Genomic DNA, 27666 nt, shown 5'->3' with positions numbered 1-27666 from the left:
TTTTGTGAATTATTGGTTGGTGAGCAGACTCCAGACCTCACAACCATAAAGGGCAATGGGCTCTATGACTGATTCAAGTATTTTTAGCCAGATCCTAATTGGTATGTCGAATTGTATGTTCCGTTTGATGGCAGAGAAGGCCCTTCTTGCCTTGTCTCTCAGATGGTTCACAGCTTTGTGGAAGTTACCTGTGGCGCTGATGTTTAGGCCAAGGTATGTATAGTTTTTTGTGTGCTCCAGGGCAACGGTGTCTAGATGGAATTTGTATTCTTGGTCCTGGCAACTGGACCTTTTTTGGAACACCATTATTTTGGTCTTACTGAGATTTACTTCAGGGCCCAAGTCTGACAGAATCTGTGCATAAGATCTAGGTGCTACTGTTGGCCCTCCTTGGTTGGTGACAGAAGCACCAGATCATCAGCAAACAATAGACATTTGAATTCAGATTCTAGTAGGGTGAGGCCGGGTGCTGCAGATTGGTATGGCAACTGCACCGCCCTCTGCACCGCCCTCAACCGTAAGGCTCTCCAGAGGGTAGTGAGGTCTGCACAACGCATCACCGGGGGCAAACTACCTGCCCTCCAGGACACCTACACCACCCGATGTCACAGGAAGGCCATAAAGATCATCAAGGACATCAACCACCCGAGCCACTGCCTGTTCACCCCGCTATCATCCAGAAGGCGAGGTCAGTACAGGTGCATCAAAGCTGGGACCGAGAGACTAAAAAACAGCTTCTATCTCAAGGCCATCAGACTGTTAAACAGCCACCACTAACACTGAGTGGCTGCTGCCAACACACTGACTCAACTCCAGCCACTTTAATAATGGGAATTGATGGGAAATGATGTAAATATATCACTAGCCACTTTAAACAATGCTACCTTATATAATGTTACTTACCCTACATTATTCATCTCATATGCATACGTTATACTGTACTCTATATCATCGACTGTATCCTTATGTAATACATGTATCACTAGCCACTTTAAACTATGCCACTTTGTTTACATACTCATCTCATTTGTACATACTGTACTCGATACCATCTACTGTATCTTGCCTATGCTGCTCTGTACCATCACTCATTCATATATCCTTATGTACATATTCTTTATCCCCTTACACTGTGTACAAGACAGTAGTTTTGGAATTGTTAGTTAGATTACTTGTTATTACTGCATTGTCGGAACTAGAAGCACAAGCATTTCGCTACACTCGCATTAACATCTGCTAACCATGTGTATGTGACAAATAAAATGTGATTTGATTTGATTTGATTTGATTTGAGATTGTTCTAGTGCCCTCGCCAATTGTTGAGGAGCTGGGGCTTAAGCTGCATCCCTGTCTCACCCCACGGCCCTGTGGAAAGAAATTTGTGTGTCTTTTGCCAATTTTAACCACACACTTGTTGTTTGTGTTCATGGATTTTATAATGTCGTATGTTTTACCCCCAACACCACTTTCCATCCATTTGTATAGCAGACCCTCATGCCAAATTAGATTCTATGAATTACATCGAGATGATTTCTGACGTGCTGTTCCTTCTTTTTCCGTAGTGTATTTCTGTATTGTTTTAGTGATTCACCATAGTGAAGGCGTAGACTCAGGTTTTCCGGGTCTCTATGTTTTTGGTTGGACAGGTTTCTCAATTTCTTTCTTAGATTTTTGCATTCTTCATCAAACCATTGTTGTTAATGTTCAAGGGGTTGTCTGCTTGAAGTGTTTAGATTGGATAGGGAAGCTGAGGTCAAATAAACTGTTTAGGTTTTCTACTGTCAAGTTTACACCTTCACTATCACAGTGAAACATTAAGTCAAGGAAATTGTCTAGAAGGGATTGAATTTGTTGTTCCCTAGTTTTTGGGTAGATTTCCACACTACTTTCCTTCCATCTATAGCATTTCTTAATATTATTCAGTTCCTTTGGCTTTGATGCCTCATGATTGAGCATTGCTAGGTTCAAGTAGACTGTGATTTTGCTGTGGTCTGATAGGGGTGTCAGTGGGCTGACTGTGAACGCTCTGAGAGACTCTGGGTTGAGGTCAGTGATAAAGTAGTCTACAGTACTACTGCCAAAAGACAAGGTATAGGTGTACCTACCGTAGGAGTCCCCTCGAAGGCTACCATTGACTATGTACAGACCCAGTGTTTGACAGAGCTGTAGGTGTACCTACCGTAGGAGTCCCCTCGAAGGCTACCATTGACTGTGTACATACCCAGCATGCGACAGAGCTGTAGGTGTACCTACCGTAGGAGTCCCCTCGAAGGCTATCATTGACTGTGTACATACCCAGTGTCTGACAGAGCTGCAGGAGTTGTGACCCGTTTTTGTTGGTTATGTTGGTTATGTAGTTGTGTCTAGGGGGGCATGTGAGGGAGGGAATGCTGTCACCTACAGGCAGGTGTTTGTCCCCCTGTGTGCTGAGGGTGTCAGGTTCTTGTCCGGTTCTGGCATTTAGGTCGCCACAGACTAGTACATGTCCCTGAGCCTGGAAATTGTTGATCTCCCCCTCTAGGATGAAGAAGCTGTCATCGTTAAAGTATGGGGATTCTATTGGGGGGATATAGGTAGCACACATGAGGACATTTTTCTCTGTTGAGATCATTTCCTTTTGAATTTCAAAACAGATGTAAAATGTTCCTGTTTTGACCAATTTAATAGAGTGAGTTAGGTCTGCTCTATACCAAATTAGCATTCCCCCTGTCTCTTCCTCATTTCACACCTGGTAGTTTGGTGGCTGTGACCACCAGCTCTCTGTTACCTAGAGGGCAACCATTGGGTCCGTCTCCTTTATACCATGTTTCTTGTAGGATGACTCTCTCTCTCTCAATTCAAGGGGCTCTATTGGCATGGGAAACATGTGTTAACAGTGAGTTTTAATGACTCCAACCTAAGTGTGTGTAAACTTCTGACTTCAACTGTTTCTCTCTCTCTCTCTCTAACTCAATTCAATTTCAATTCAAGGGGGCTTTATTGTCAGGGGAAACATGTGTTAACGTTGCCAAAGCAAGTGAGGTAGATAATATACAAAAGTGAAATTAACAATAAAAATGAACAGTAAACATTACACATACAGAAGTTTCAAAACAATAAAGACATTACAAATGTCATATTACGTATATATACAGTGTTGTAACAATGTACAAATGGTTAAAGTACACAAGGGAAAATAAATAAGCATAAATATGGGTTGTATTTACAATGGTGTTTGTTCTTCACTGGTTGACCTTTTCTTGTGGCAACAGGTCACAAATCTTGCTGCTGTGATGGAACACTGTGGTATTTCACCCAGTAGATATGGGAGTTTATCAAAATTGGATTTGTTTTCGAATTCTTTGTGGATCTGTGGTATCTGAGGGAAATATGTCTCTCTAATATGGTCATACATTGGGCAGGAGGTTAGGAAGTGCAGCTCAGTTTCCACCTTATTTTGTGGGCAGTGTGCACATAGCCTGTCTTCTCTTGAGAGCCATGTCTGCCTACGGCGGCCTTTCTCAATAGCAAGGCTATGCTCACTGAGTCTGTACATAGTCAAAGCTTTCCTTAAGTTTGGGTCAGTCACAGTGGTCAGGTATTCTGCCACTGTGTACTCTCTGTTTAGGGCCAAATAGCATTCTAGTTTGCTCTGTTTTTTTGTTAATTATTTTCAATGTGTCAAGTAATTATCTTTTTGTTTTCTCATGATTTGGTTGGGTCTAATTGTGCTGCTGTCCTGGGGCTCTGTGGGGTGTGTGTGTGTTTGTGAACAGAGCCCCAGGACCAGCTTGCTTAGGGGACTCTTCTCCAGGTTCATCTCTCTGTAGGTGACGGCTTTGTTATGGAAGGTTTGGGAATCGCTTCCTTTTAGGTGGTTGTAGAATTGAATGGCTCTTTTCTGGATTTTGATAATTAGTGGGTATCGGCCTAATTCTGCTCTGCATGCATTATTTGGTATTCTACGTTGTACACGGAGGATATTTTTGCAGAATTCTGCATGCAGAGTCTCAATTTGGTGTTTGTCCCATTTTGTGAAATCTTGTTTAATGAGCGGACCCCAGACCTCACAACCATAAAGGGTATTTTTAGCCAGATCCTAATTGGCATGTTGTATGTCTGGTATGTCTCTCTCTCTCTCTGTAGGGTGATGGAGCTGCCCTATGCCTTCCAGTGTTGTGCCTTCGTCTCCTGTGAGAAACACTCCTCTCCCTGGGACAGAGACAATAACCACAACGGGAAGGACGACTTCGGGAGGAGGGAGGGCATCTTGTCTAACCAAGGTGTGTTCTCAAACAATCCCAGATAGTACACTGCCCCATTAAAAGGGAATGGGGATACCACTTCAGATCCGTGTTGTAAGGATACATGGTGTGTCGCTAATATGCCTCCTGACAGAAACAGTGACTCATTTTCAGTTCCTATGAAACGTCTTGATAACCTGGATATAACCTTTGATTTGATTTAAGACCACGAGGACTTTCTGTTGGACTTTGATGATGAGCCCAAATCCCACCACACTGTCCAGTGTTCCCCTTCACCTGGTAAGGCAACCCCTCCCCCACCACCCTTCCCCCTAACAGGGTTCATACATTGATTGATTGAGTGATTGACTGGTTGAATTACTTATTGATTGACTGGTTGAATGATTTTTTGATTGACTGGTTGATTGATTGACTGGTTGAGTTATTTATTGATTGACTGGTTGATTGATTGACTGGTTTATTGATTGACTGGTTGAGTTATTTATTGATTGACTGGTTGATTGATTGACTGGTTGATTGATTGACTGGTTGACTGGTTGATTGATTGACTGGTTGATTGATTGACTGGTTGAATGATTTATTGATTGACTGGTTGATTGATTGACTGGTTGATTGATTGACTGGTTGAATGATTTATTGATTGACTGGTTGAGTTATTGATTGATTGATTGATTGACTGGTTGATTGATTGACTGGTTGATTTATTGGCTGGTTGATTGATTGACTGGTTGATTGAGTGACTGGTTGATTGATTGACTGGTTGATTGATTGACTGGTTGATTGATTGACTGGTTAAATGATTTATTGATTGACTGGTTGATTGAGTGACTGGTTGATTGATTGATCTGTCCCTCCCCAGGTCCGTTCCGTCCTTGCCACCACCTGTTTGGCAGCTGGTTGATCCGTGTTGGTGTGTGGGTCATTGCTACTCTCTCCCTGGTCTGCAACACACTGGTGATGGTCTCCATCTTTCTCTCCCCGTCCTTCCTGTCCGCTGTGAAGCTGCTGATTGGCCTGCTGGCTCTGGTAAACAGTCTGATGGGGCTGTGGTCTGCCACGCTGGCCACCGTCGATGCCTTGACCTTCGGCAGCTTCGGCCGCTACGGGGCGCGTTGGGAGAGCAGCACAGGCTGCAAGCTGACCGGCTTCGTCTCCATCTTCGCTTCTGAGACCAGTATCTTCTTACTGACTGTGGCCGCCCTGGAGAGGGGGCTGTCGATACGGAGAGGCAAGGCCGCCGAGGGGAAGACTTCGACGGGCACGCTGAGGCTGGTGGCCGCCTTGTGTTTCCTTCTGGGCCTGGCTGTCACCCTGCTCCCCCTGCTGGGGGACTACGGAGTCTCCTCCATCTGTCTCCCCATGCCCTACGAAGAGCCCTCCTCTCTGGGCTTCATGGTGGCTCTAGTCCTGGTCAACTCCCTATGTTATCTCATCATGACCGTCACATACGCCCGCCTCTACTGCAGCCTGGAGAAAGGAGAGCCGGACAACCTGTGGGACTGCTCCATGATCCGTCACGTGGCCTGGCTGCTGTTCACCAACTGTCTCCTCTACTTCCCTGTAGCCTTCCTCTCCTTCTCCTCCCTGCTGAAACTGCCCTCGGTAGGGCCTGAGGTGGTGAAGTCAGTGCTTCTAGTGGTGGTTCCTCTCCCAGCCTGCCTCAACCCTCTACTCTACGTCCTCTTCAACCCTCACTTCAGAGAGGACCTGGGCCTGCTCCACAGAAGGACTCGCGGCGCCCTGCACCTCAGCAGACCCCGCCGACTCAGCCTCGTCTCGCTCAACTCGGAGGACGCCGAGAAACAGTCATGTGACTCCACGCAGGCCCTGGTCACCTTCGGGGTGTCAGAGGAGGAGGAGGAGTCTAGGGGGGCGGGGCAGCAACCCAGTGCCGAGGCACACCACCCTCCGGTTGCCTTCATCCCCTGTCGCTAGGCAGACTAGCGTTCAGGCTTCACTGTTTTTACTCCCAGGGCTGCAGGGCTCTGGGTTCTACCCCCAGTACCCCATGCCCTAGATCAACCCCCTACACACAGACACAGACTGTGTTAGAGCAGTACATGAATCCAGAGAGGAAGGATGAAGAAACAAGGCCACTGCTACATGGACAGGAACAGGACACAAAATGGCCGCCATGGCTCTCCTCTGAATCAGAACTCTAATTTAGAGCTAGATAGACTCCCATTGTCCTGGTATTCATGTCTCTGTATCTGTCTGAATCAGAACTCTGATATAGAGCTAGATAGACTCCCATTGTCCTGGTTTTCATGTCTCTGTATCTGTCTGAATCAGAACTCTGATATAGAGCTAGATAGACTCCCATTGTCCTGGTGTTCATGTCTCTCTATCTGGATCAGAACTCTGATATACAGCTAGATAGACTCCCATTGTCCTGGTATTCATGTCTCTCTATCTGAATCAGAACTCTGATATAGAGCTAGATAGACTCCCATTGTCCTGGTATTCATGTCTCTCTATCTATCTGTCTGAATCAGAACTCTAATATAGAGCTAGATAGACTCCCATTGTCCTGGTTTTCATGTCTCTCTATCTGTCTGAATCAGAACTCTGATATAGAGCTAGATAGACTCCCATTGTCCTGGTATTCATGTCTCTCTGTCTGTCTGAATCAGAACTCTGATATAGAGATAGATAGACTCCCATTGTCCTGGTATTCATGTTTCTCTGTCTGTCTGTACAGTACCAGCTATGTGTAAACCCCAGCCTGGCAGCTTGATGCCGGACAGAAGCACAACTGATTATGTTATGAACACAGTCATGAACAGTTTTCGATCATCATATGTACACCAACACAGTGGCCATGCTCTCTTTTAATGAAGGTACTTGACTCTATAATATGTAGGCCAGGACGACCAGGACGAGGAGGAGGAGGAGGAGGAAATTCCACACTGCATCTCTATGCTTTCAGTTTTTATTTCCGTTAGATCCCCAAGATAAAACACATAATTTGAGTTTAAACATCCTCTCTGACAGTTATATAATTACAAGCTGAGTTTTGTGAGAACTATTTGTAAGGTTTGTGTGTGTGTGTGTGTGTGTGTGCGTGTGTGTGTGTGCGTGTGTGTGTGTGTGTGTGCGTGTGTGTGTGCGTGCGTGTGCGTATGTGTGTGCGTGTGTGTTTGTGTGCGTGTGTGTGTGCGTGTGTGTGTGTTGGGTCTTGTCATCTATCGATACTTGGTGTTAAAAGTGTGGTGACCTTGTGAGATTACACCAGCTAAGACTGCCATGTCACAACATTCTCCTTCAGCAACAACACCAATTACATTTGGTCACATGTGCCACACTGTGTGTGTCTACAATGTGTGTGTGTGTGTGTGTGTGTGTGTGTGTGTGTGTGTGTGTGTGTGTGTGTGTGTGTGTGTGTGTGTGTGCGTGCGTGCGTGCCTGTTCATTTGTGTACATTATACTGTGACAATCTGTTTTCCTTGTTTAGAATATGCCAGTTTGTTTTAAAGTAAGGTTTGGTGTGTATTCGTATTTGACCCTACTATTTAGTTGTAAAGGTTTTCCCCCTATTTAGTGAGTTGTTGCTTTTAGACTGTTTTATCGATGCACCGTTACCGTTTAGAGTGATGACAACACAGTATATTACATCTTTAGTTGTGTTTATCATTTAACTACGTCAATCACCAGCATGCATGATTCTCCTCCATTACCTAGTGACTAGAGCACGAGGAGGGGAGAGAGAGGGGAGGAGAGAAAGGGAGAGGAGAGGAGAGGAGAGGAGAGGAGAGGAGAGGAGAGAAAGAGAGAGGAGAGGAGAGAAAGAGTAAGAGTAAGAGAGGGAGAGCAGTTGAGAGGAGAGGAGAGAAAGAGAGAGGAGATGAGAGAAAGAGAGAGGAGAGGAGTTGAAAGGAGAGGAGAGAAAGAGAGGGAGAGCAAGAGGAGAGAAAGAGAGGGGAGAGGAGTTGAGAGGAGAGGAGAGAAAGAGAGAGGAGAGGAGAGAAAGAGAGAGGAGATGAGATAAAGAGAGAGGAGAGGAGTTGAGAGGAGAGGAGAGAAAGAGAGGGAGAGCGAGAGGAGAGAAAGAGAGGGGAGAGGAGTTGAGAGGAGAGGAGAGAAAGAGAGAGGAGAGAAAGAGAGAAAGAGAGAGGAGAGGAGAGAAAGAGAGAGGAGAGGAGTTGAGAGGAGAGGAGAGAAAGAGAGGGAGAGCGAGAGGAGAGAAAGAGAGGGGAGAGGAGAGGAGAGGAGAGAAAGAGAGGGAGAGGAGAGAAAGAGAGAGGAGAGGAGTTGAGAGGAGAGGAGAGAAAGAGAGGGAGAGCGAGAGGAGAGAAAGAGAGGGGAGAGGAGAGGAGAGGAGAGAAAGAGAGGAGAGGAGAGAAAGAGAGAGGAGAGGAAGAGAGGGAGAGGAGAGAAAGAGAGGGAGAGGAGATGAGGGGAGAGAGAGGAGAGGAGAGAAAGAGAGGGAGAGGAGAGAAAGAGAGAGGATAGGAGATGAGGGGAGAGAGGAGAGAGGAGAGAAAGCGAGGGAGAGAAGAGGAGGGGAGAGAGAGGAGAAGAGAGAAACAGAGGGAGAGGAGAGAAAGAGAGAGGAGAGGAGAGGAGGGAAGAGAAAGCGAGGGAGAGGGAGAGAGGAAGATTCTTATTCATGTGTTTTAGAGGTCAGAATGAAAACCTGTGGTAATGATGTGTATTGCTCCCCCACTGCGCTGGGGCAGGACAGAGACGTCTTGTGTTCTGCCTCTTTGTTCTTTGGCCAGGCATAGCGGCAGCATAGCAGCAGCAGGGTGTTAACCTGGATAGAGGTATCAAGTGGCCAAGTCACCGCCTTCCAGGACTGAACCCTTTCCAAGGAGCTGGATCGCTCGTGAAATGAAATATCACCGGGACGAGGGTCAGGTCAGAGCGGCCCGCGTTCTAGTTCACCCCTTTCCTCCGTTCCTCGTTCTGTTGTCTTCTTCTACTTACTTCCTCTTGCTTTTTGGTAGACGCAACCGACTACTAATGCCAAACATCAGTGGCCTCTCCAGACAAATACTTGGATCTGAGATTAGGTTTAAAAGCCCTCTTGAGGCGATTCCTGAGGTATCTTCAGAGCTCAGCTCCGGGTTGTCGACCTCTCTTTTCCTCATCCCATCTTTCTTCTTCTCTCCAGGAGAATGATCTCATGTCTGGTCCACCGTCCAGCTCTTTTCCCTCTCTTCATCCTCTCTCCCTCTCTTCATCCTCTCTTCATCCTCTCTCCCTCTCCTCATCCTCTCTCCCTCTCCTCATCCTCTCTCCCTCTCCTCATCCTATCTCCCTCTCTTCATCCTCTCTCCCCCTCTTCATCCTCTCTCTCTCTCTTCATCCTCTCTCCCTCTCTTCATCCTCTCTGTCTCTTCATCCTCTCTCCCCCTCTTCATCCTCTCTCTCTCTCTTCATCCTCTCTCCCTCTCTTCATCCTCTCTGTCTCTTCATCCTCTCTCCCTCTCCTCCTCTCCTCCCTTGCTGGTCACAGGTCATATCTACCTTTACCTCAGAGCTCTCCAGCACTTAGAACTAGGAAAATTAGGGACTTCAATGCTGGTTCAGTGTAGCAACCTTGTGAAACAACCACAAAGTCTTGGCATGGCCCCTCCTTTGTCCTTGTGTGGATGAATTAAGGAGCGAGATGTCATTACTTATAAAGCGAATTGCTCATGGAAATCTAAAAATGTAATCAACCTTCTTTGCCATTCCTGAAAACTCTGCTGCTCGTGGTCTGTCAAAAACCTTGCTGTCTGTGAGTTAGTTTTCTGCTTTAGGCTGTCTGTCTGTGAGTTAGTTCTCTCTCTCTCTCTCTCTCTCTCTCTCTCTCTCTCTCTCAACAAAACACAAACTCGCTGTAATGAACCTTCCTGTGGCCATTCCTCCATGTGACATGCTGAAGATAGAGAGCAGAGAAGGAGAGACATCCTTGTCTCAGGGTCTTTCCTAGGTGTGTGACATGGTTAAAAAAGAGAGGTGGATAGGCTGAATCTGGGTCGTGTTCATTAGGGCACACCGTAGCAAAACTGTTTTTACTTTCTTGCAACAGAGGTGGATGGGCTGAATCTGGGTTGTGTTCATTTGGCCACAAAGTAGCCAAATGTTTCTGTTACAAACTACCAGATACTGGGGTAGCTGTATGAGTCCACTGTCAAATGTGACACATCCTCTTTCTTTTCTTCCTCTTGTTTTTCTCTCTCTCCATCGTTACCCAGATTCAGAATTTGGAGGCAAAAGCTATTTTTTTATTATCTTGAGCTCTTAAAATACCAGAATTGTATAAAAAAAAATATATAGATGAGTATTTATACCAAAAGTATATTATGTAAAGTAAAGGGTCCCTGAGGAGGAGGTCTGATGGAGGCCTGGCGCATGCTCTGCAGATTGTAGGTAGTAGGCCTAGCTAGCCAGGTTGAGCTAGCCTAGCGTCCCGTTGGCTAGCCAGGTTTAGCTAGCCAGGTTTAGCTAGCCTAGCGTCCCGTTGGCTAGCCAGGTTTAGCTAGCCTAGCCAGGTTTAGCTAGCCTAGCGTCCCGTTGGCTAGCCAGGTTTAGCTAGCCTAGCCAGGTTTAGCTAGCCTAGCGTCCCGTTGGCTAGCCAGCTTTAGCTAGCCTAGCGTCCCGTTGGCTAGCCAGGTTTAGCTAGCCTAGCGTCCCGTTGGCTAGAGGCTGTGTGTACATTACATTCATAGGGCCAGTGAATAGAATGCATATTTTGTTTTTATATCAGAGTGTTAAATCCGTGTAATATGTAATAAACAACTTTACCAAATGAGCGTAATCTGTGAGTGGTGTTTGTTATTCCTAAAAAGGAGGTTGGTGGTGGTACGATTTAGAGGTAATAAACGTTGTGTGGAACAGAACAGAAGAAAAAACAAAACACTTTGTGAACTTTTTCGTAAGCATGTCAAGATCCACAAGGAAATATGACTTAGTAACTTTGTGATTTATTAAAATAATGGATCTGAACACAATCATGTCATCATTCCATCAGCGCCGGGGTGGAGGGGTGGGGGTGGGGGTTGGGACACCAGGCATGTGGTAACGAAAAATAAAGTTATTTCAGGCTCTGCGTCAATCATGACTCATGTATCCTTCTATTATCCTTGTTGTCATATGGTGGTGTAGTTAAACGAACTTAACGTTGTATATCTGAGAAATAAAGCATGTTTGATGTTATTTTATATGCAATCGCACAACAGGATTTATTGTTCATAAAATCCTGCTGATTGTCCATGTAAAGGACACAGTAAACTCATGCTGATTGCCCATGTAAAGGGCACAGTAAACTCATACTGATTGCCCATGTAAAGGGCACAGTAAACTCATACTGATTCCCCATGTAAAGGGTACAGTAAACTCATACTGATTCCCCATGTAAAGGGTACAGTAAACTCATACTGATTCCCCATGTAAAGGGCACAGTAAACTCATACTGATTGCCCATGTAAAGGGCACAGTAAACTCATACTGATTGCCCATGTAAAGGGTACAGTAAACTCATACTGATTGCCCATGTAACGGACATGACTGTATCTATGTGTGATTATATAGCCACATTTGTAAGTCATGAGTTATGATAACGAATGCAGGAAGTCAGGAAGTGATGAATAGCAGAGTAATGTATGACTGAAGGTTCTGCGTCTACAACAACCAAACAAGTTAATGATCAAACCGAGACTCAAGGCCGCGTTGAGACGATGTAAGCATTACAACCTACAGTTGAAGTCGGAGGTTTACATACACCTGAGCCAAATACATTTAAACTCAGTTTTTCACAATTCCTGACATTTAATCCTTGTAAAAAAAAATCCCTGTTTTAGGTCAGTTAGGATTACCACTTTATTAAATGTCAGAATAATAGTAGAGAGAATTATTTATTTCAGCTTTTATTTTTTTCATCACATTCCCAGTGGGTCAGAAGTTTACATACACTCAATTAGTATTTGGTAGCATTGCCTTTAAATTGTTTAACTTGGGACAAACGTTTCGGGTAGCCTTCCACAAGCTTCCCACAATAAACTGGGTGAATTTTGGCCCATTCCTCCTGACAGAGCTGGTGTAACTGAGTCAGGTTTGTAGGCCACCTTGCTCGCACACGATTTTTCAGTTCTGCCCACAAATGTTCTATAGGATTGAGGTCAGAGCTTTGTGATTGCGACTAAAATACCTTGACTTTGTTGTCCTTAAGCCATTTTGCCACAACTTTGGAAGTATGCTTGGGGTCATTGTCCATTTGGAAGACCCATTTGCGACCAAGCTTTAACTTCCTGACTGATGTCTTGAGATGTTGCTTCAATATGTATATATATATAATTTTCTTTCCTCATGATGCCATCTATTTTGTGAAGTGCACCAGGCCCTCCTGCAGCAAAGCACCCCCACAACATGATGCTGCCACCCCCGTGCTTCACGGTTGGGATGGTGTTCTTCGGCTTGTAAGCCTCCCCCTTTTTCCTCATAACATAACGATGGTCATTATGGCCAAACAGTTCTATTTTTGTTCCATCAGACCAGAGGACATTTCTCCAAAATGTACAATCTTTGTCCCCTTGTGCAGTTGCAAACCGTAGTCTGGCTTTTTTATGGCGGTTTTGGAGCAGTGGCTTCTTCCTTGCTGAGCGGCATTTCAGGTTATGTCGATATAGGACTCGTTTTACTGTGGCTATAGATACTTTTGTTCCTGTTTCCTCCAGCATCTTCACAAGGTCCTTTGCTGTTGTTCTGGGATTGATTTGCACTTTGCGCACCAAAGTACGCTCATCTCTAGGAGACAGAATGCGTCTCCTTCCTGAGCGTAATGACGGCTGCGTTGTCCCATGGTGTTTATACTTGCATACTATTGTTTGTACAGATTAACGTGGTACCTTCAGGCGTTTGGAAATTGCTCCCAAGGATGAACCAAACTTGTGGAGGTCTACAATTTATTTTTCATTCTGATTTGTTTTGATTTTCCCATGATGTCAAGCAAAGAGTCATTGAGTTTGAAGGTAGGCCTTGAAATACATCCAAAGGTACACTTCCAATTTGACTCAAATGATGTCAATTAGCCTATCAGAAGCTTCTAAAGCCATGACATCATTTTCTGGAATTTCCCAAGCTGTTTAAAGGCACAGTCAACTTAGTGTATATAAACTTCTGACCCACTGGAATTGTGATACAGAGAATTATAAGTAAAATAATCTGTCTGTAAACAATTGTTGGAAAAATGACTTGCCATGCACAAAGTAGATGTCCTAACAGACTTGTCAAAACTATAGTTTGTTAACAAGAAATTGGTGGAGTGGTTGAAAAACTAGTTTTAATGACTCCAACCTAAGTGTATGTTAACTTCCAATTTCAACTGTATCTCTCTATCTCTCTAATTCTCTCTATATATATCTCTCTCTCTCTTCCTTATATTCATTGAAACATGACCATGAACACACACACACACACAGACAGGCATTAATCCACTTATACTAATGAGTCAAAACAGCCCTTTATTCTGACTTTAATAAAACACATGAGTTCGTGGAAAACCTTCCAGTCGCAGTTCCTCTGTATACCTTTCCACACACCGACCTTCATTTTAACACGCTTATCTCAGATTTCAGTCAGACCAAATAGCACCATTTATTTGCTCATGTCCCGCGCTGTATATACACATTATACTGTATATTGTCCTACTTGTGAAAGTTGTATAAGGGATCCATCACAGCCGTGCCTGATAAACCTAGTTGTTCCATACCTAGTGAGAATGCCTGCGTCCCAAACGGAACCCTATTCTCAAAATGGTGCACTACTTTGACCAGTGCCCTATGGGCTCTAGTGCATTCTATAGGGAATAGGGTGCCATTTGGGACTAATCCAATATCTGTCCCATGTGTGTAGACCCTGTGATGCACGGCTCTGCCCGGCCAGACTCTCCGTGGTTCCCCACCACCAACGGGTTGTTTACACAGTGTGCCGTCAATTGTATGATGGCTTTATTTTCTTTACTAATTAAAATGTCCGCCCTGAGACGACAGAATACCTTTGGGACTGGTCATGCCCGTTTAAACACGGCTGAGAAAGAGATGAGACAGACTGTGAAGAAGAGGAGAGAGACAGAGTGATGGGTCAGAGAGCTGGAGAGAGAGAGACAGAGTGATGGGTCAGAGAGCTGGAGAGAGAGAGACAGAGTGATGGGTCAGAGAGCTGGAGAGAGAGATACAGAGTGATGGGTCAGAGAGCTGGAGAGAGAGAGACAGTGATAGGTCAGAGAGCTGGAGAGAGAGAGACAGAGTGATGGGTCAGAGAGCTGGAGAGACAAAGACAGAGTCATGGGTCAGAGAGCTGTTGAGGGAGAGACAGAGTGATGGGTCAGAGAGCTGGAGAGAGAGAGACATAGTGATGGGTCAGAGAGCTGGAGAGAGAGAGAGACAGAGTGATAAGTCAGAGAGCTGGAGAGAGAGAGACAGAGTGATGGGTCAGAGAGCTGGAGAGACAGAGACAGAGTGATGGGTCAGAGAGCTGGAGAGACAGAGTGATGGGTCAGAGAGGTGGAGAGAGAGAGAGACAGAGTGATGGGTCAGAAAGCTGGAGAGAGAGACACAGAGTGTTGGGTCAGAGAGCTGGAGAGAGAGAGGCAGAGTGATGGGTCAGAGAGCTGGAGAGAGAGAGACAGAGTGATGGGTCAGAGAGCTGGAGAGAGAGAGACAGAGAGGGTGAAAGGGGGAGAGATGACAATGTTTAGGATGTGTTGCTACATCAACCACGATTAAGGGTATTAACATGGCCATTTGTTATAAGAAAAGCGATCATTTGGACACACAAGTCATTAATCCAACATTGTATTTAGACTTCCCAGATGATGTCATAGTGAGCGTTTTGTAATTCTTACGACCTCCCTGATCTTGACTGTCACTGTAACACACTGTGTTTTTATTGAGTTCACGTTTCTCATTTTGCAGCCATTAATCCACTCACGTTTCATCTGGGTTAAGAAGTAACACTTATTCCAAGATGGAGACATCATGTGGTGAGTCGATAGGTTCCAGGTCTCTCTCTCTCTCTCTCTTCAATTCCATTTCACTCTCTCTCTCTCTCTCAATTCAGTTCAAGGGGCTTTATTGACAGGGGAAACATGTGTTAACATTGCCAAAGCAAGTGAGGTAGATAATATACAAAAGTGAAATAAACAATAAAAAATGAACAGTAAACATTTAACTTACAGAAGTTTTAAAAGAATAAAGACATTATAAATGTCATATTATGTATATATACAGTGTTGTAATGATGTACAAATGGTTAAAGTACAAAAGGGAAAATAATATATATATATATATATATATATATCAGCTTGATCCAGTTTAGAAGGCTTTTCTAGCCTTTATTGTTTCTACACCCAGAGATTTAAATAACTTTAATGCTTCAGTTTTAAATAATGGTCATTGTAATCATAAGGTAGAGTATTGATCATTACTCTGGAACAGCTGTGTGTTGCTTTTAAACTCTACCATCTGTTCACTCGCTGGTCTGCATTCCTCCTCATGGAAATGTCCTCGCAGAAAGAGAACACTGAACTGAACAGGAACAGGAAGGAATGCATATCTCAGCCTTGTCACTCTGTCCAGAATACTCCTCCTATTCAGAAGGAATCCATATCTCAGCCTTGTCACTCCATCCAGAATACTCCTCCTATTCAGAAGGAATCCATATCTCAGCCTTGTCACTCCATCCAGAATACTCCTCCTATTCAGAAGGAATCCATATCTCAGCCTTGTCACTCCATCCAGAATACTCCTCCTATTCAGAAGGAATCTATATCTCAGCCTTGTCACTCCGTCCAGAATACTCCTCCTATTCAGAAGGAATCCATATCTCAGCCTTGTCACTCCGTCCAGAATACTCCTCCTATTCAGAAGGAATCCATATCTCAGCCTTGTCACTCCGTCCAGAATACTCCTCCTATTCAGAAGGAATCCATATCTCAGCCTTGTCACTCCGTCCAGAATACTCCTCCTATTCAGAAGGAATCCATATCTCAGCCTTGTCACTCCGTCCAGAATACTCCTCCTATTCAGAAGGAATCCATATCTCAGCCGTCTCACTCCGTCCAGAATACTCCTCCTATTCAGAAGGAATCCATATCTCAGCCGTCTCACTCCGTCCAGAATACTCCTCCTATTCAGAAGGAATCCATATCTCAGCCTTGTCACTCCGTCCAGAATACTCCTCCTATTCAGAAGGAATCCATATCTCAGCCTTGTCACTCCGTCCAGAATACTCCTCCTATTCAGAAGGAATCCATATCTCAGCCTTGTCACTCCGTCCAGAATACTCCTCCTATTCAGAAGACAATGATTCATCGTTTAAACGTCCGTGATACCGGATCCAACTGGGCCTGACTCAACAGTACGGTCGGGAGAAACAACAACGAAGCAACAAAAAAATATATACTTTTCTGGAAAGGTAACAGGAAATGAACTGGCCCCCACAGAATGCAGAACAAAATGGCGGCCGGATCGGGCCAGTCCAGGAAGAATCATTTCGGTTTGAAATCATCTTCCACATCATTCAAGGGACACACACAGACTAATGACTCAATCTCCCCAGCGCAGAGTAAACACACATCAATCAGACCCAGCATGACTGATACGTTTAGTAAACAGTAGAGGAGGGGTTTTCTCCTATTATGAATGAGCAGGCATCACTACCCTAATTGGGAGCCCAGGTTTGAATAAACATCTCTCTTGGGCTGAAACACTAACCAAACAACACAAATCAATGGTAATTTTCCTTGTGATTGGAAGGTGTGTTGGGAGGGGGGAGGGAAAGGAGAGGAGGTGAAGGAGAGAGGGGGAGGGAGAGGAGAGGAGGTGAAGGACAGAGGGGGAGGGAGAGGAGAGGAGGTGGAGGAGAGAGGGGGGAGGGAGAGGAGGTGAAGGACAGAGGGGGGAGGGAGAGGAGAGGAGGTGAAGGAGAGAGGGGGGAGAGGAGGTGAAGGAGATAGGGGGAAGGGAGAGGAGAGGAGGTGAGGGAGGGAGGGGAGGTGAAGGAGAGAGGGGGAGCGAGGGGAGGGGAGGTGAAGGAGAGAGGGGGGAGAGGAGGTGAAGGAGATCGGGGGAATGGAGAGGAGGTGAAGGAGAAGTGAGGGAGGGAGAGGAGGGGAAGTGAAGGAGAGAGGGGGAGGAGAGGAGGTGAAGGGGAGAGGGGAGGGAGAGGAGGAGAAGGAGAGAGGGGAGGAGGTGAAGGAGAGAGGGGAGGAGGTGAAGGAGAGAGCGGAGGGAGAGGAGAGGGGGTGAAGGAAAGAGGGGAGGGAGAGGAGGTGAAGGAGAGGAGAGGAGGTGAAGGAGAGAGGGGAGGGAGAGGAGAGGAGGTGAAGGAAAGAAGGGAGGGAGAGGAGGCGAAGGAGAGGAGAGAAGGTGAAGGAGAGAGGGGAGGGAGAGGAGGTGAAGGAGAGAGAAGAGGAGGTGAAGGAGAGAGGGGAGGAGGTGAAGGAGAGAGCGGAGGGAGAGGAGAGGGGGTGAAGGAAAGAAGGGAGGGAGAGGAGGCGAAGGAGAGGAGAGAAGGTGAAGGAGAGAGGGGAGGGAGAGGAGGTGAAGGAGAGAGAAGAGGAGGTGAAGGAGAGAGGGGAGGAGGTGAAGGAGAGAGCGGAGGGAGAGGAGAGGGGGTGAAGGAAAGAGGGGGAGAGGAGAGGAGGTGAAGGAGAGAGGGGGAGAGGAGGTGAAGGAGAGAGGGGGAGAGGAGGTGAAGGAGAGAGGGGTGGGAGAGGAGAGGAGGGGAAGGAGAGAGGGGGAGAGGAGGGGAAGGAGAGAGGGGGAGAGGAGGTGAAGAGGTGGAAGAGAGAGGGGGAGAGGAGGGGAAGGAGAGAGGGGGAGAGGAGGTGAAGGAGAGAGGGGTGGGAGAGGAGAGGAGGTGAAGGAGAGAGGGGGAGAGGAGGGGAAGGAGAGAGGGGGAGAGGAGGTGAAGAGGTGGAAGAGAGAGGGGGAGAGGAGGGGAAGGAGAGAGGGGGAGAGGAGGTGAAGAGGTGGAAGAGAGAGGATGTGCATCTCTTTTACATATTTGTAGACTATTTGAGCAGTGAGTTTTTATTTCACCTTTATTTACACAGGGGACTAAGAACAAATTCATATTTACAATGATGACCTGTCCAACACATCAATAAACAACCATTACACTACACATACTGTATAAAACACATCAATAAACAACAATTACACTACACATACTGTATAAATACACATCAATAAACAACCATTACACTACACATACTGTATAAAACACATCAATAAACAACAATTACACTACACATACTGTATAAAACACATCAATAAACAACCATTACACTACACATACTGTATAAAACACATCAATAAACAACCATTACACTACACATACTGTATAAAACACATTAATAAACAACCATTACACTACACATACTGTATAAAACACATTAATAAACAACCATTACACTACACATACTGTATAAATACACATCAATAAACAACCATTACACTACACATACTGTATAAAACACATTAATAAACAACCATTACACTACACATACTGTATAAAACACATTAATAAACAACCATTACACTACACATACTGTATAAAACACATCAATAAACAACCATTACACTACACATACTGTATAAAACACATCAATAAACAACAATTACACTTCACATACTGTATAAATACACATCAATAACACAATACAAAACACAATCATATGAAACAAACACATTGTTCAGTAAAAAGGCCTTCAAAACATCTTCCTGATTGCCCCCTAGAGGCACCAACTCCACCAACATGAAGGACTTGTGGAGATCATCCCACATGAGAGGCGCTAAACAACTAACAGTAGATTTATTGAACTCTGAGGAGACTGAAGGTATCTACAGGGGCAGGCAGTCGACTGGCTGATCAGGGTCAATTAAACCACCACTTCAATTCAAACGAAGAGCCTGCACAGGTAAAATGCTGATTAAAATCATCACTTATCTCATTTTTCAGAGTAATGAAGCTAGATTCTGACACAACTTGCTTCGGCAGGAAAGGAGAGGAATTTCCACACTTCCTGAACCGTTTCCCAAAATGCAGACGGAGCACCAGCAGAATCTGAGCTAGAACTTAGGAAGTAGATTTAGCTTTCTTGATTGAGGAAGTCTATTTGTCAATTGCCTGAAAAGTTGCCAATCAGCTACAGAGTCTGTTTTATTCTAGCCTTGGCCCAGGCCTGATTTCTCATCGTAACAAGAGCTGAAAGTTCTATAGAGAAACAGAGGATTTTCTCTTTTTTACTCTAAGGTGATTAAAGTAGACTAATACTTCTAAGTATTAGTATCGGAATTACAACCAGAGTGATGGTTATAACTATTCTAACTGATTGGCATCCGACTGCAAGACGCTACAGAGGGTAGTGAGTATGGCCTAGTACATCACTGGGACCGAGCTCCCTGCCATGTCAGAGGAAGCCCTTAAAAATTGTCAAAGACTCCAGCCACCCAAGTCATAGACTGTTCTCTCTGCTACCGCACAGCAAGCGGTAATATCTATAGTGCCAGGGGTATTGTCTGGAATAATCTTCTGACCATAATGTTGAATTACACTGTTAGCTCTGTTAGTGTTAGCCAATTGGGAAACCCACTGTGGTCAGCTCGCCCAGGGCTATTATTTCAAATACCACAAAACATGGATACCTCCGCTGATTTCATATCGCTTGGAACGGCTTTGGCTTTTACGTATAAATGTACATAGTTTGATGTCTAAGATGGACCGTCTTGATATCTGGGTGCATGACACGAGCCCGGATGTTGTGATGTGATGCAGCCAGTCAATATGCTCTCAATGGTGCAGCTGTAGAACTTTTTTGAGGATCTGAGGCCCCATGCCAAATATTTTCAGCCTCCTGAGGGGTAATAGGCGTCCCCTCTTCACAACTTTCTTGGTGGGTTTAGATCACAATAGGTCCTTAGTGATGTGGAGACCAGGGAACTGGGAGCTCTAGAGCTGCTCCACTACAACCCCGGGGATGTGAATAGCTCGTAGCGGTACAATGATATAACTCAATGAAATAGTTTTCTGAGCAAGAGTGGTCAGATATCTCTCTCTCTCTCTCTGTGGCACTCTGCTTCACCAGGGTGGATGGAGTTCTGCAGTGATATGATTCACTTTGACTCCTGAATGGCACAGCGGTCTAAGGCACTACATCTCAGTGCCATCTCATCTCAAAAGGCATCACTACAGACCCTGTTTCGAATCCAGGCTGTATCAGAACCGGACGTGATTGGGAGTCCCATGGGGCGGTGCAATATTTGGACCAGCATCGTCCGTGTTAGGGTTTTACCGGAGTAGGCCAAACCCCTTGTAAATAAGAATTTGTTCTTAAACGTCTTATGGGTGGTGGCAGTATTGAGTAGCTTGGATGAATAAGGTGCCCAGAGTAAACTGCCTGCTACTCAGTCCCAGAAGCTAAGAGATGCGTATTATTAGTATATTTGGATAGAAAACACTCTGACGTTTCTAAAACTGTTTGAATGATGTCTGTGAGTATAACAGAACTCATATGACAGGCAAAAACCTGAGAAAAAATCCAACCAGGAAGTGGGAAATCTGAGGTTTGTAGTTTTTCAACTCATTCCCTATTGAAGATACAGTGGGATGTTGGTCATATTGCACTTCCTAAGGCTTCCACTAGATGTCAACAGTCTTTAGAACCTTGTTTGATGCTTCTACTGTGAAGTGGGGGAGAATGAGAGGGGAATGAGTCAGTGGTCTGCCAGAGAGCCACGAGCTCAGTCTCGCGCGTTCACGTGAGAGTTAGCTCTGTTCCATTGCTTTTCTACAGACAAAGGAATTTTCAGATTGGAACATTATTGAACCTGTCCAGGCCAGGGAGAGAGGGGGAAGTGTGGTGGGGGTACCTGTACAAGACAGGGGGAGACAGGCCATGGAGAAATGGGGGAGTGTGGTGGGGGTACCTGTACCAGACAGGGGGAGTCAGGCCAGGGCAGATGGTGAACAGAGAGGGGGGAGTGTGGTGGGGGTACCTGTACCAGACAGGGGGAGACAGGCCAGGGCAGACGGTGAACAGAGAGGGGGGAGTGTGGTGGGGGTACCTGTACCAGACAGGCGGAGTCAGACCAGGACAGACAGTGAACAGATCGCCAGGTGGAATCCAAGCAGCAGTGCAGCAGGTAACAGGAGTAGGTGTCTCACCCACTGGGGAGAAGATTTTATTTCTGGTTATTTCAGATTTCTTGTAGAAAATGCCAGGTGGATGGTCTCTGAACAGCAGAAGGGGGCTTCAAAGACTCCTGCCACTTGTTGGGCCCAAAGGCCTCAACACCTTTCACTTCACACCTCAGTGCTAATTGAAGTTGTATCTGGTCTGTCCTAGCAAGCCTGGCAGCCGTAACTCAGCATTCAGTCTCCGTAAAGTAAAATCTATCATTGTAATGTATGTACTCTTCTTGGATTTCAAAATAGCATCAGACCAAACACTGCTCACTCAGTTCCAGGATGGATTGTGTCCTCAGGTCTCTGCTGTTTGTTTGATAGAGCACCCTCCATATAGCTTGGAAACTGGTATATCTTGGAAGTAGTAATCTATCCAGTTAATTTTGTCTAAGATTAAGTTGTCGGTTTGGAGTTTTTATTGGAGGTTAGCATCCTGTATATGTCCCTGTTGAAAAATTCAAGTTTATCTAACTCCAAACATGTTGAAAAGTGTGAGAGTTCTCTCTCTCAATTACTATACTGCTTAGCTCTATTCCGTTTATTTTTTTCCTAAAAAAAAACTCCCTTGTCCTTGCCGATGACAAGCATAGCCATAACATGATGCTGTGCATTTAGGACATAAAGTATTTTTCTTTGCCAAATGGGAGGCACCATTTTGGAGGCACCCACTGTGTCTGTAAGGCCGCATCTTTAATTAGCCCCTAGAGTACTTCAAAGGGGCGTTGTAGAGTACGTCAAGGACAACTGTTTTTCATTGTTTAGCTGGACTGCAAATCCCCTGAAGGTTAGGTTGCTGTACGACCATGTCCGTCTGACCTGACCTAGATTTATCAGATAATCAATGACCTCCTTTTGTAATACAGTGCTGAGTAGGACAACAATAAATATGGTTTTGGAGGGAAAACATTTATTGTTTTTTGTCCTGCTTGATCTGATTTGAAGGTGTTGTTTATGACAGAGATGGGGGACGGGCCAAGTGAGGAACTTGGGTATATCATGAGTTAAAAGTCTGTTTCTTGGTGTGACGTGTGTTTTAATGACCCCCATCAAGGTCTATAGGGAGAAGCCGTTGTTGCTGTCTAACTGATCAGTGCGGCTCTGAGCTCCCCACAGGAAACGTGTCACTACTGGATTCATGACAAGTCCACTGTGTCCATTGTGTCCACTGTGTCCACGGTTGCAAAAATTCCGTTCACTTTCCCAAAATGTCCTGGTTTTCCAGAAATTCCAATCGGAAGTTTCCCAGGATGAACAGGAAATCCTGGAATCCTCCAAAATTATTTTTTTGGGGGAAAACCAGGAAATTTTGGGACAGCTAAAAATATTTTTATGTAATTTTTTTTTTAAATGTACCAGAATGTTGTAACCCTTAATGATCTATTGGGCCTGTAGTGTAGACTGATGAATTGATTGTCGTAGTAGACCTTTGATGGAGATGGGGATTCATAGAGGGATGGTTTTATTTTAAAGGTCTAACGTCACCATGCTAGAAGTGATATATACACGTGTTGTACACGATGCTGGCCCAAGATTGACTACAATGCTTCCCACAGTTGAGTCAAGTTGGCTGGAGGTCCTTTGGGTGCTGGACCATTCTTGATACACACAGGAAACTGTTGAGTGTGAAAAAACCCAGCAGCGTTGCAGTTCTTGACACACTCAAACCCGGTGCACCCGGTACCTACTACCATAACCTTATTCAAAGGCACTTAAATCTTTTGTCTTGCCCCTCCACCCTCTGACACAAACACAGCCCATGTCTCAATTGAAACTCCTTCTTTAACCTGTCTCCTCTCCTTCATCTACACTGATTGAAGTGGATTTAACAGGTGACATCAATAAGGGATCATACCTTCTTTCACCTGGATTCACCTGGTCAGTCTACATCATGGAAAGAGCAGGTGTTCCTAATGTTTTGTACACTCAGTGTATATCTTAGAGTTTGAAAAAGAAGAAATCTGAGATAACACCCTTCGATTGACGAAAAATGTGTAAATTTCACAGGTGTGAGGAAAGCCCTTAATTACCGTGCATGCCTTGCCCTATTGGAGTGTTCCTAAGTGATTGATTCATGGAGCAATGTGAGTTTCTTGGTTTATAACCCTGGTTTCCTTTGTTTGAAGTTGTGGCCTCCCAGGAGAAGAGGCAGGTGAGAGAGGAACCTACGGTGTTTGAAGTTGTGGCCTCCCAGGAGAAGAGGCAGGTGAGAGAGGAACCTACGGTGTTTGAAGCTGTGGCCTCCCAGGAGAAGAGGCAGGTGAGAGGGGAACCTACGGTGTTTGAAGCTGTGGCCTCCCAGGAGAAGAGGCAGGTGAGAGAGGAACCTACGGTGTTTGAAGCTGTGGCCTCCCAGGAGAAGAGGCAGGTGAGAGAGGGGAACCTACGGTGTTTGAAGCTGTGGCCTCCCAGGAGAAGAGGCAGGTGAGAGGGGAACCTACGGTGTTTGAAGCTGTGGCCTCCCAGGAGAAGAGGCAGGTGAGAGAGGGGAACCTACGGTGTTTGAAGCTGTGGCCTCCCAGGAGAAGAGGCAGGTGAGAGAGGAACCTACGGTGTTTGAAGCTGTGGCCTCCCAGGGGAAGAGGCAGGTGAGAGAGGAACTTACGGTGTTTGAAGCTGTGGCCTCCCAGGAGAAGAGGCAGGTGAGAGAGGAACCTACGGTGTTTGAAGCTGTGGCCTCCCAGGAGAAGAGGCAGGTGAGAGAGGAACCTACGGTGTTTGAAGCTGTGGCCTCCCAGGAGAAGAGGCAGGTGAGAGAGGAACCTACGGTGTTTGAAGCTGTGGTCTCCCAGGAGAAGAGGCAGGTGAGAGAGGAACCTACGGTGTTTGAAGCTGTGGTCTCCCAGGAGAAGAGGCAGGTGAGAGAGGAACCTACGGTGTTTGAAGCTGTGGCCTCCCAGGAGAAGAGGCAGGTGAGAGAGGGGAACCTACGGTGTTTGAAGCTGTGGCCTCCCAGGAGAAGAGGCAGGTGAGAGGGGAAGCTACGATATTGGCAGAGCTCCGTAGGAAGCCTTGGTCTTTGCTAAGGGAAGTATTACCTTGATGAAATAACGATTTGAGTTAAAGACGATGTAGAAATGTTTTCCCTCCAACGGCGCTACAAACCGGTTTCTGTAATGTTGTAATAGTTTGTATGTGTGGTGTTATCCTCTGTTTGTGCTGACGATACAGCTGGTGTGGAAACCTGAACCTGGGAGAGATATTAATTAAACTGCTCCTCATTTCATGTTCCTCCACTCTACCCTGGAAGAACCTGTGTAGCCAATGGGAGAAGCGTTCTTCACACTCTTGGTGTAAACCCAGGGTGGTGTAGTTGGATCTATGGTACTGGACTGAGTTTAGTCACAGCCCCTCTCAGCCAGGGTGGTGTAGTTGGATCTATGGTACTGGACTGACTTTAGTCACAGCCCCTCTCAGCCAGGGTGGGGTAGTTGGATCTATGGTACTGGACTGAGTTTAGTCACAGCCCCTCTCAGCCAGGGTGGGGTAGTTGGATCTATGGTACTGGACTGAGTTTAGTCACAGCTCCTCTCAGCCAGGGTGGGGTAGTTGGATCTATGGTACTGGACTGAGTTTAGTAACATCCCCTCTCAGCCAGGGTGGTGTAGTTGGATCTATGGTACTGGACTCACAGCCCCTCTCAGTCAGGGTGGTGTAGTTGGATCTATGGTACTGGACTGAGTTTAGTCACAGCCCCTCTCAACCAGGGTGGGGTAGTTGGATATATGGTACGGGACTGAGTTTAGTCACAGCCCCTCTCAGTCAGGGTGGGGTAGTTGGATCTATGGTACGGGACTGAGTTTAGTCACAGCCCCTCTCAGTCAGGGTGGGGTAGTTGGATCTATGGTACGGGACTGAGTTTAGTCACAGCCCCTCTCAGTCAGGGTGGTGTAGTTGGATCTATGGTACTGGACTGACAGCTCCTCTCAGCCAGGGTGGGGTAGTTGGATCTATGGTACTGTGCTGAGTTTAGTCACAGCCCCTCTCAGCCAGGGTGGGACATAAATAAGGCTTTACAGTACATACTGGGGCCTCTATAGGTCCCCTTGCCAATATGTTGCTCGGATGACCTCGTCCTGAACTCCTTGGAATCTAATAACAAATCTGGTGTGCACCCAGAGTGGGTCACCTTGGTAACATTGGAATTATGGGACATTATGGTTTACAATGGGCTGATTAAAAAGATTCAGCTCCCTGGCTCTGTGTAACTGTGTTCATATTCCTCCCTGACTCTGTGTAACTCTGTGTAACTGTGTTCATATTCCTCCCTGACTCTGTGTAACTGTGTTCATATTCCCTCCCTGACTCTGTGTAACTCTGTGTAACTGTGTTCATATTCCCTCCCTGGCTCTGTGTAACTCTGTGTAACTGTGTTCATATTCCTCCCTGACTCTGTGTAACTCTGTGTAACTGTGTTCATATTCCTCCCTGACTCTGTGTAACTGTGTTCATATTCCCTCCCTGGCTCTGTATAACTGTGTTCATATTCCCTCCCTGGCTCTGTGTAACTCTTTGTAACTGTGTTCATATTTCCTCCCTGGCTCTGTGTAACTGTGTTCATATTCCCTCCCTGGCTCTGTGTAACTGTGTTCATATTCCCTCCCTGGCTCTGTGTAACTGTGTTCATATTCCCTCCCTGGCTCTGTGTAACTGTGTTCATATTCCCTCCCTGGCTCTGTGTAACTGTGTTCATATTCCCTCCCTGACTCTGTGTAACTCTGTGTAACTGTGTTCATATTCCTCCCTGACTCTGTGTAACTGTGTTCATATTCCCTCCCTGGCTCTGTATAACTGTGTTCATATTCCCTCCCTGGCTCTGTGTAACTCTTTGTAACTGTGTTCATATTTCCTCCCTGGCTCTGTGTAACTGTGTTCATATTCCCTCCCTGACTCTGTGTAACTCTGTGTAACTGTGTTCATATTCCCTCCCTGGCTCTGTGTAACTCTGTGTAACTGTGTTCATATTCCTCCCTGGCTCTGTGTAACTGTGTTCATATTCCCTCCCTGGCTCTGTGTAACTGTGTTCATATTCCCTCCCTGGCTCTGTGTAACTGTGTTCATATTCCCTCCCTGGCTCTGTATAACTGTGTTCATATTCCCTCCCTGGCTCTGTGTAACTCTGTGTAACTGTGTTCATATTCCCTCCCTGGCTCTGTGTAACTCTGTGTAACTGTGTTCATATTCCCTCCCTGGCTCTGTGTAACTGTGTTCATATTCCTCCCTGGCTCTGTGTAACTGTGTTCATATTCCCTCCCTGGCTCTGTGTAACTGTGTTCATATTCCCTCCCTGGCTCTGTGTAACTGTGTTCATATTCCCTCCCTGGCTCTGTGTAACTGTGTTCATATTCCCTCCCTGGCTCTGTGTAACTCTGTGTAACTGTGTTCATATTCCCTCCCTGGCTCTGTATAACTGTGTTCATATTCCCTCCCTGGCTCTGTGTAACTCTGTGTAACTGTGTTCATATTCCCTCCCTGGCTCTGTGTAACTCTGTGTAACTGTGTTCATATTCCCTCCCTGGCTCTGTGTAACTGTGTTCATATTCCTCCCTGGCTCTGTATAACTGTGTTCATATTCCCTCCCTGGCTCTGTGTAACTCTGTGTAACTGTGTTCATATTCCCTCCCTGGCTCTGTGTAACTATGTGTAACTGTGTTCATATTCCCTCCCTGGCTCTGTGTAACTGTGTTCATATTCCTCCCTGGCTCTGTGTAACTGTGTTCATATTTCCTCCCTGGCTCTGTGTAACTCTGTGTAACTGTGTTCATATTCCCTCCCTGACTCTGTGTAACTCTGTGTAACTGTGTTCATCTTCCCTCCATGACTCTGTGTAACTCTGTAACTCTGTTCATATTCCCTCCCTGGCTCTGTGTAACTGTGTTCATATTCCCTCCCTGGCTCTGTGTAACTCTGTGTAACTGTGTTCATATTCCCTCCCTGGCTCTGTGTAACTCTGTGTAACTGTGTTCATATTCCCTCCCTGGCTCTGTGTAACTGTGTTCATATTTCCTCCCTGGCTCTGTGTAACTCTGTGTAACTGTGTTCATATTTCCTCCCTGACTCTGTGTAACTCTGTGTAACTGTGTTCATATTCCCTCCCTGGCTCTGTGTAACTGTGTTCATATTCCCTCCCTGGCTCTGTGTAACTCTGTGTAACTGTGTTCATATTTCCTCCCTGGCTCTGTGTAACTGTGTTCATATTCCCTCCCTGGCTCTGTATAACTGTGTTCATATTCCCTCCCTGGCTCTG

At 45.7% G+C, this 27666-nt stretch overlaps 1 protein-coding gene and 1 long non-coding RNA gene across 2 annotated transcripts in view; both read left to right on the top strand.

Moving 5' to 3' along the window:
• LOC110490687 (leucine-rich repeat-containing G-protein coupled receptor 5-like) overlaps positions 1 to 8011 on the top strand; it is a 119422-nt gene extending 111411 nt beyond the window's left edge. The window contains exons 15-17 of the mRNA XM_036945432.1: positions 4126 to 4262; positions 4449 to 4523; positions 5104 to 8011. Coding sequence (XP_036801327.1) covers positions 4126 to 4262; positions 4449 to 4523; positions 5104 to 6179 — 1288 coding nt within the window. The 3' untranslated portion in view covers positions 6180 to 8011. The remainder of the gene's footprint in view (positions 1 to 4125; positions 4263 to 4448; positions 4524 to 5103) is intronic.
• Positions 8012 to 9593: 1582 nt separating this feature from the next.
• On the top strand, positions 9594 to 10986 carry LOC110490866. The gene is made up of 2 exons (XR_005036247.1): positions 9594 to 10659; positions 10780 to 10986. It is a non-coding gene; the product is annotated as an uncharacterized LOC110490866 (long non-coding RNA).
• The last annotated feature ends 16680 nt before the right edge of the window (positions 10987 to 27666 follow it).

Source organism: Oncorhynchus mykiss, chromosome 15 (genome assembly GCF_013265735.2).
Source record: "Oncorhynchus mykiss isolate Arlee chromosome 15, USDA_OmykA_1.1, whole genome shotgun sequence".
Classification (NCBI taxonomy): domain Eukaryota; kingdom Metazoa; phylum Chordata; class Actinopteri; order Salmoniformes; family Salmonidae; genus Oncorhynchus; species Oncorhynchus mykiss.
This window is presented reverse-complemented; position numbering and strand designations above follow the sequence as displayed.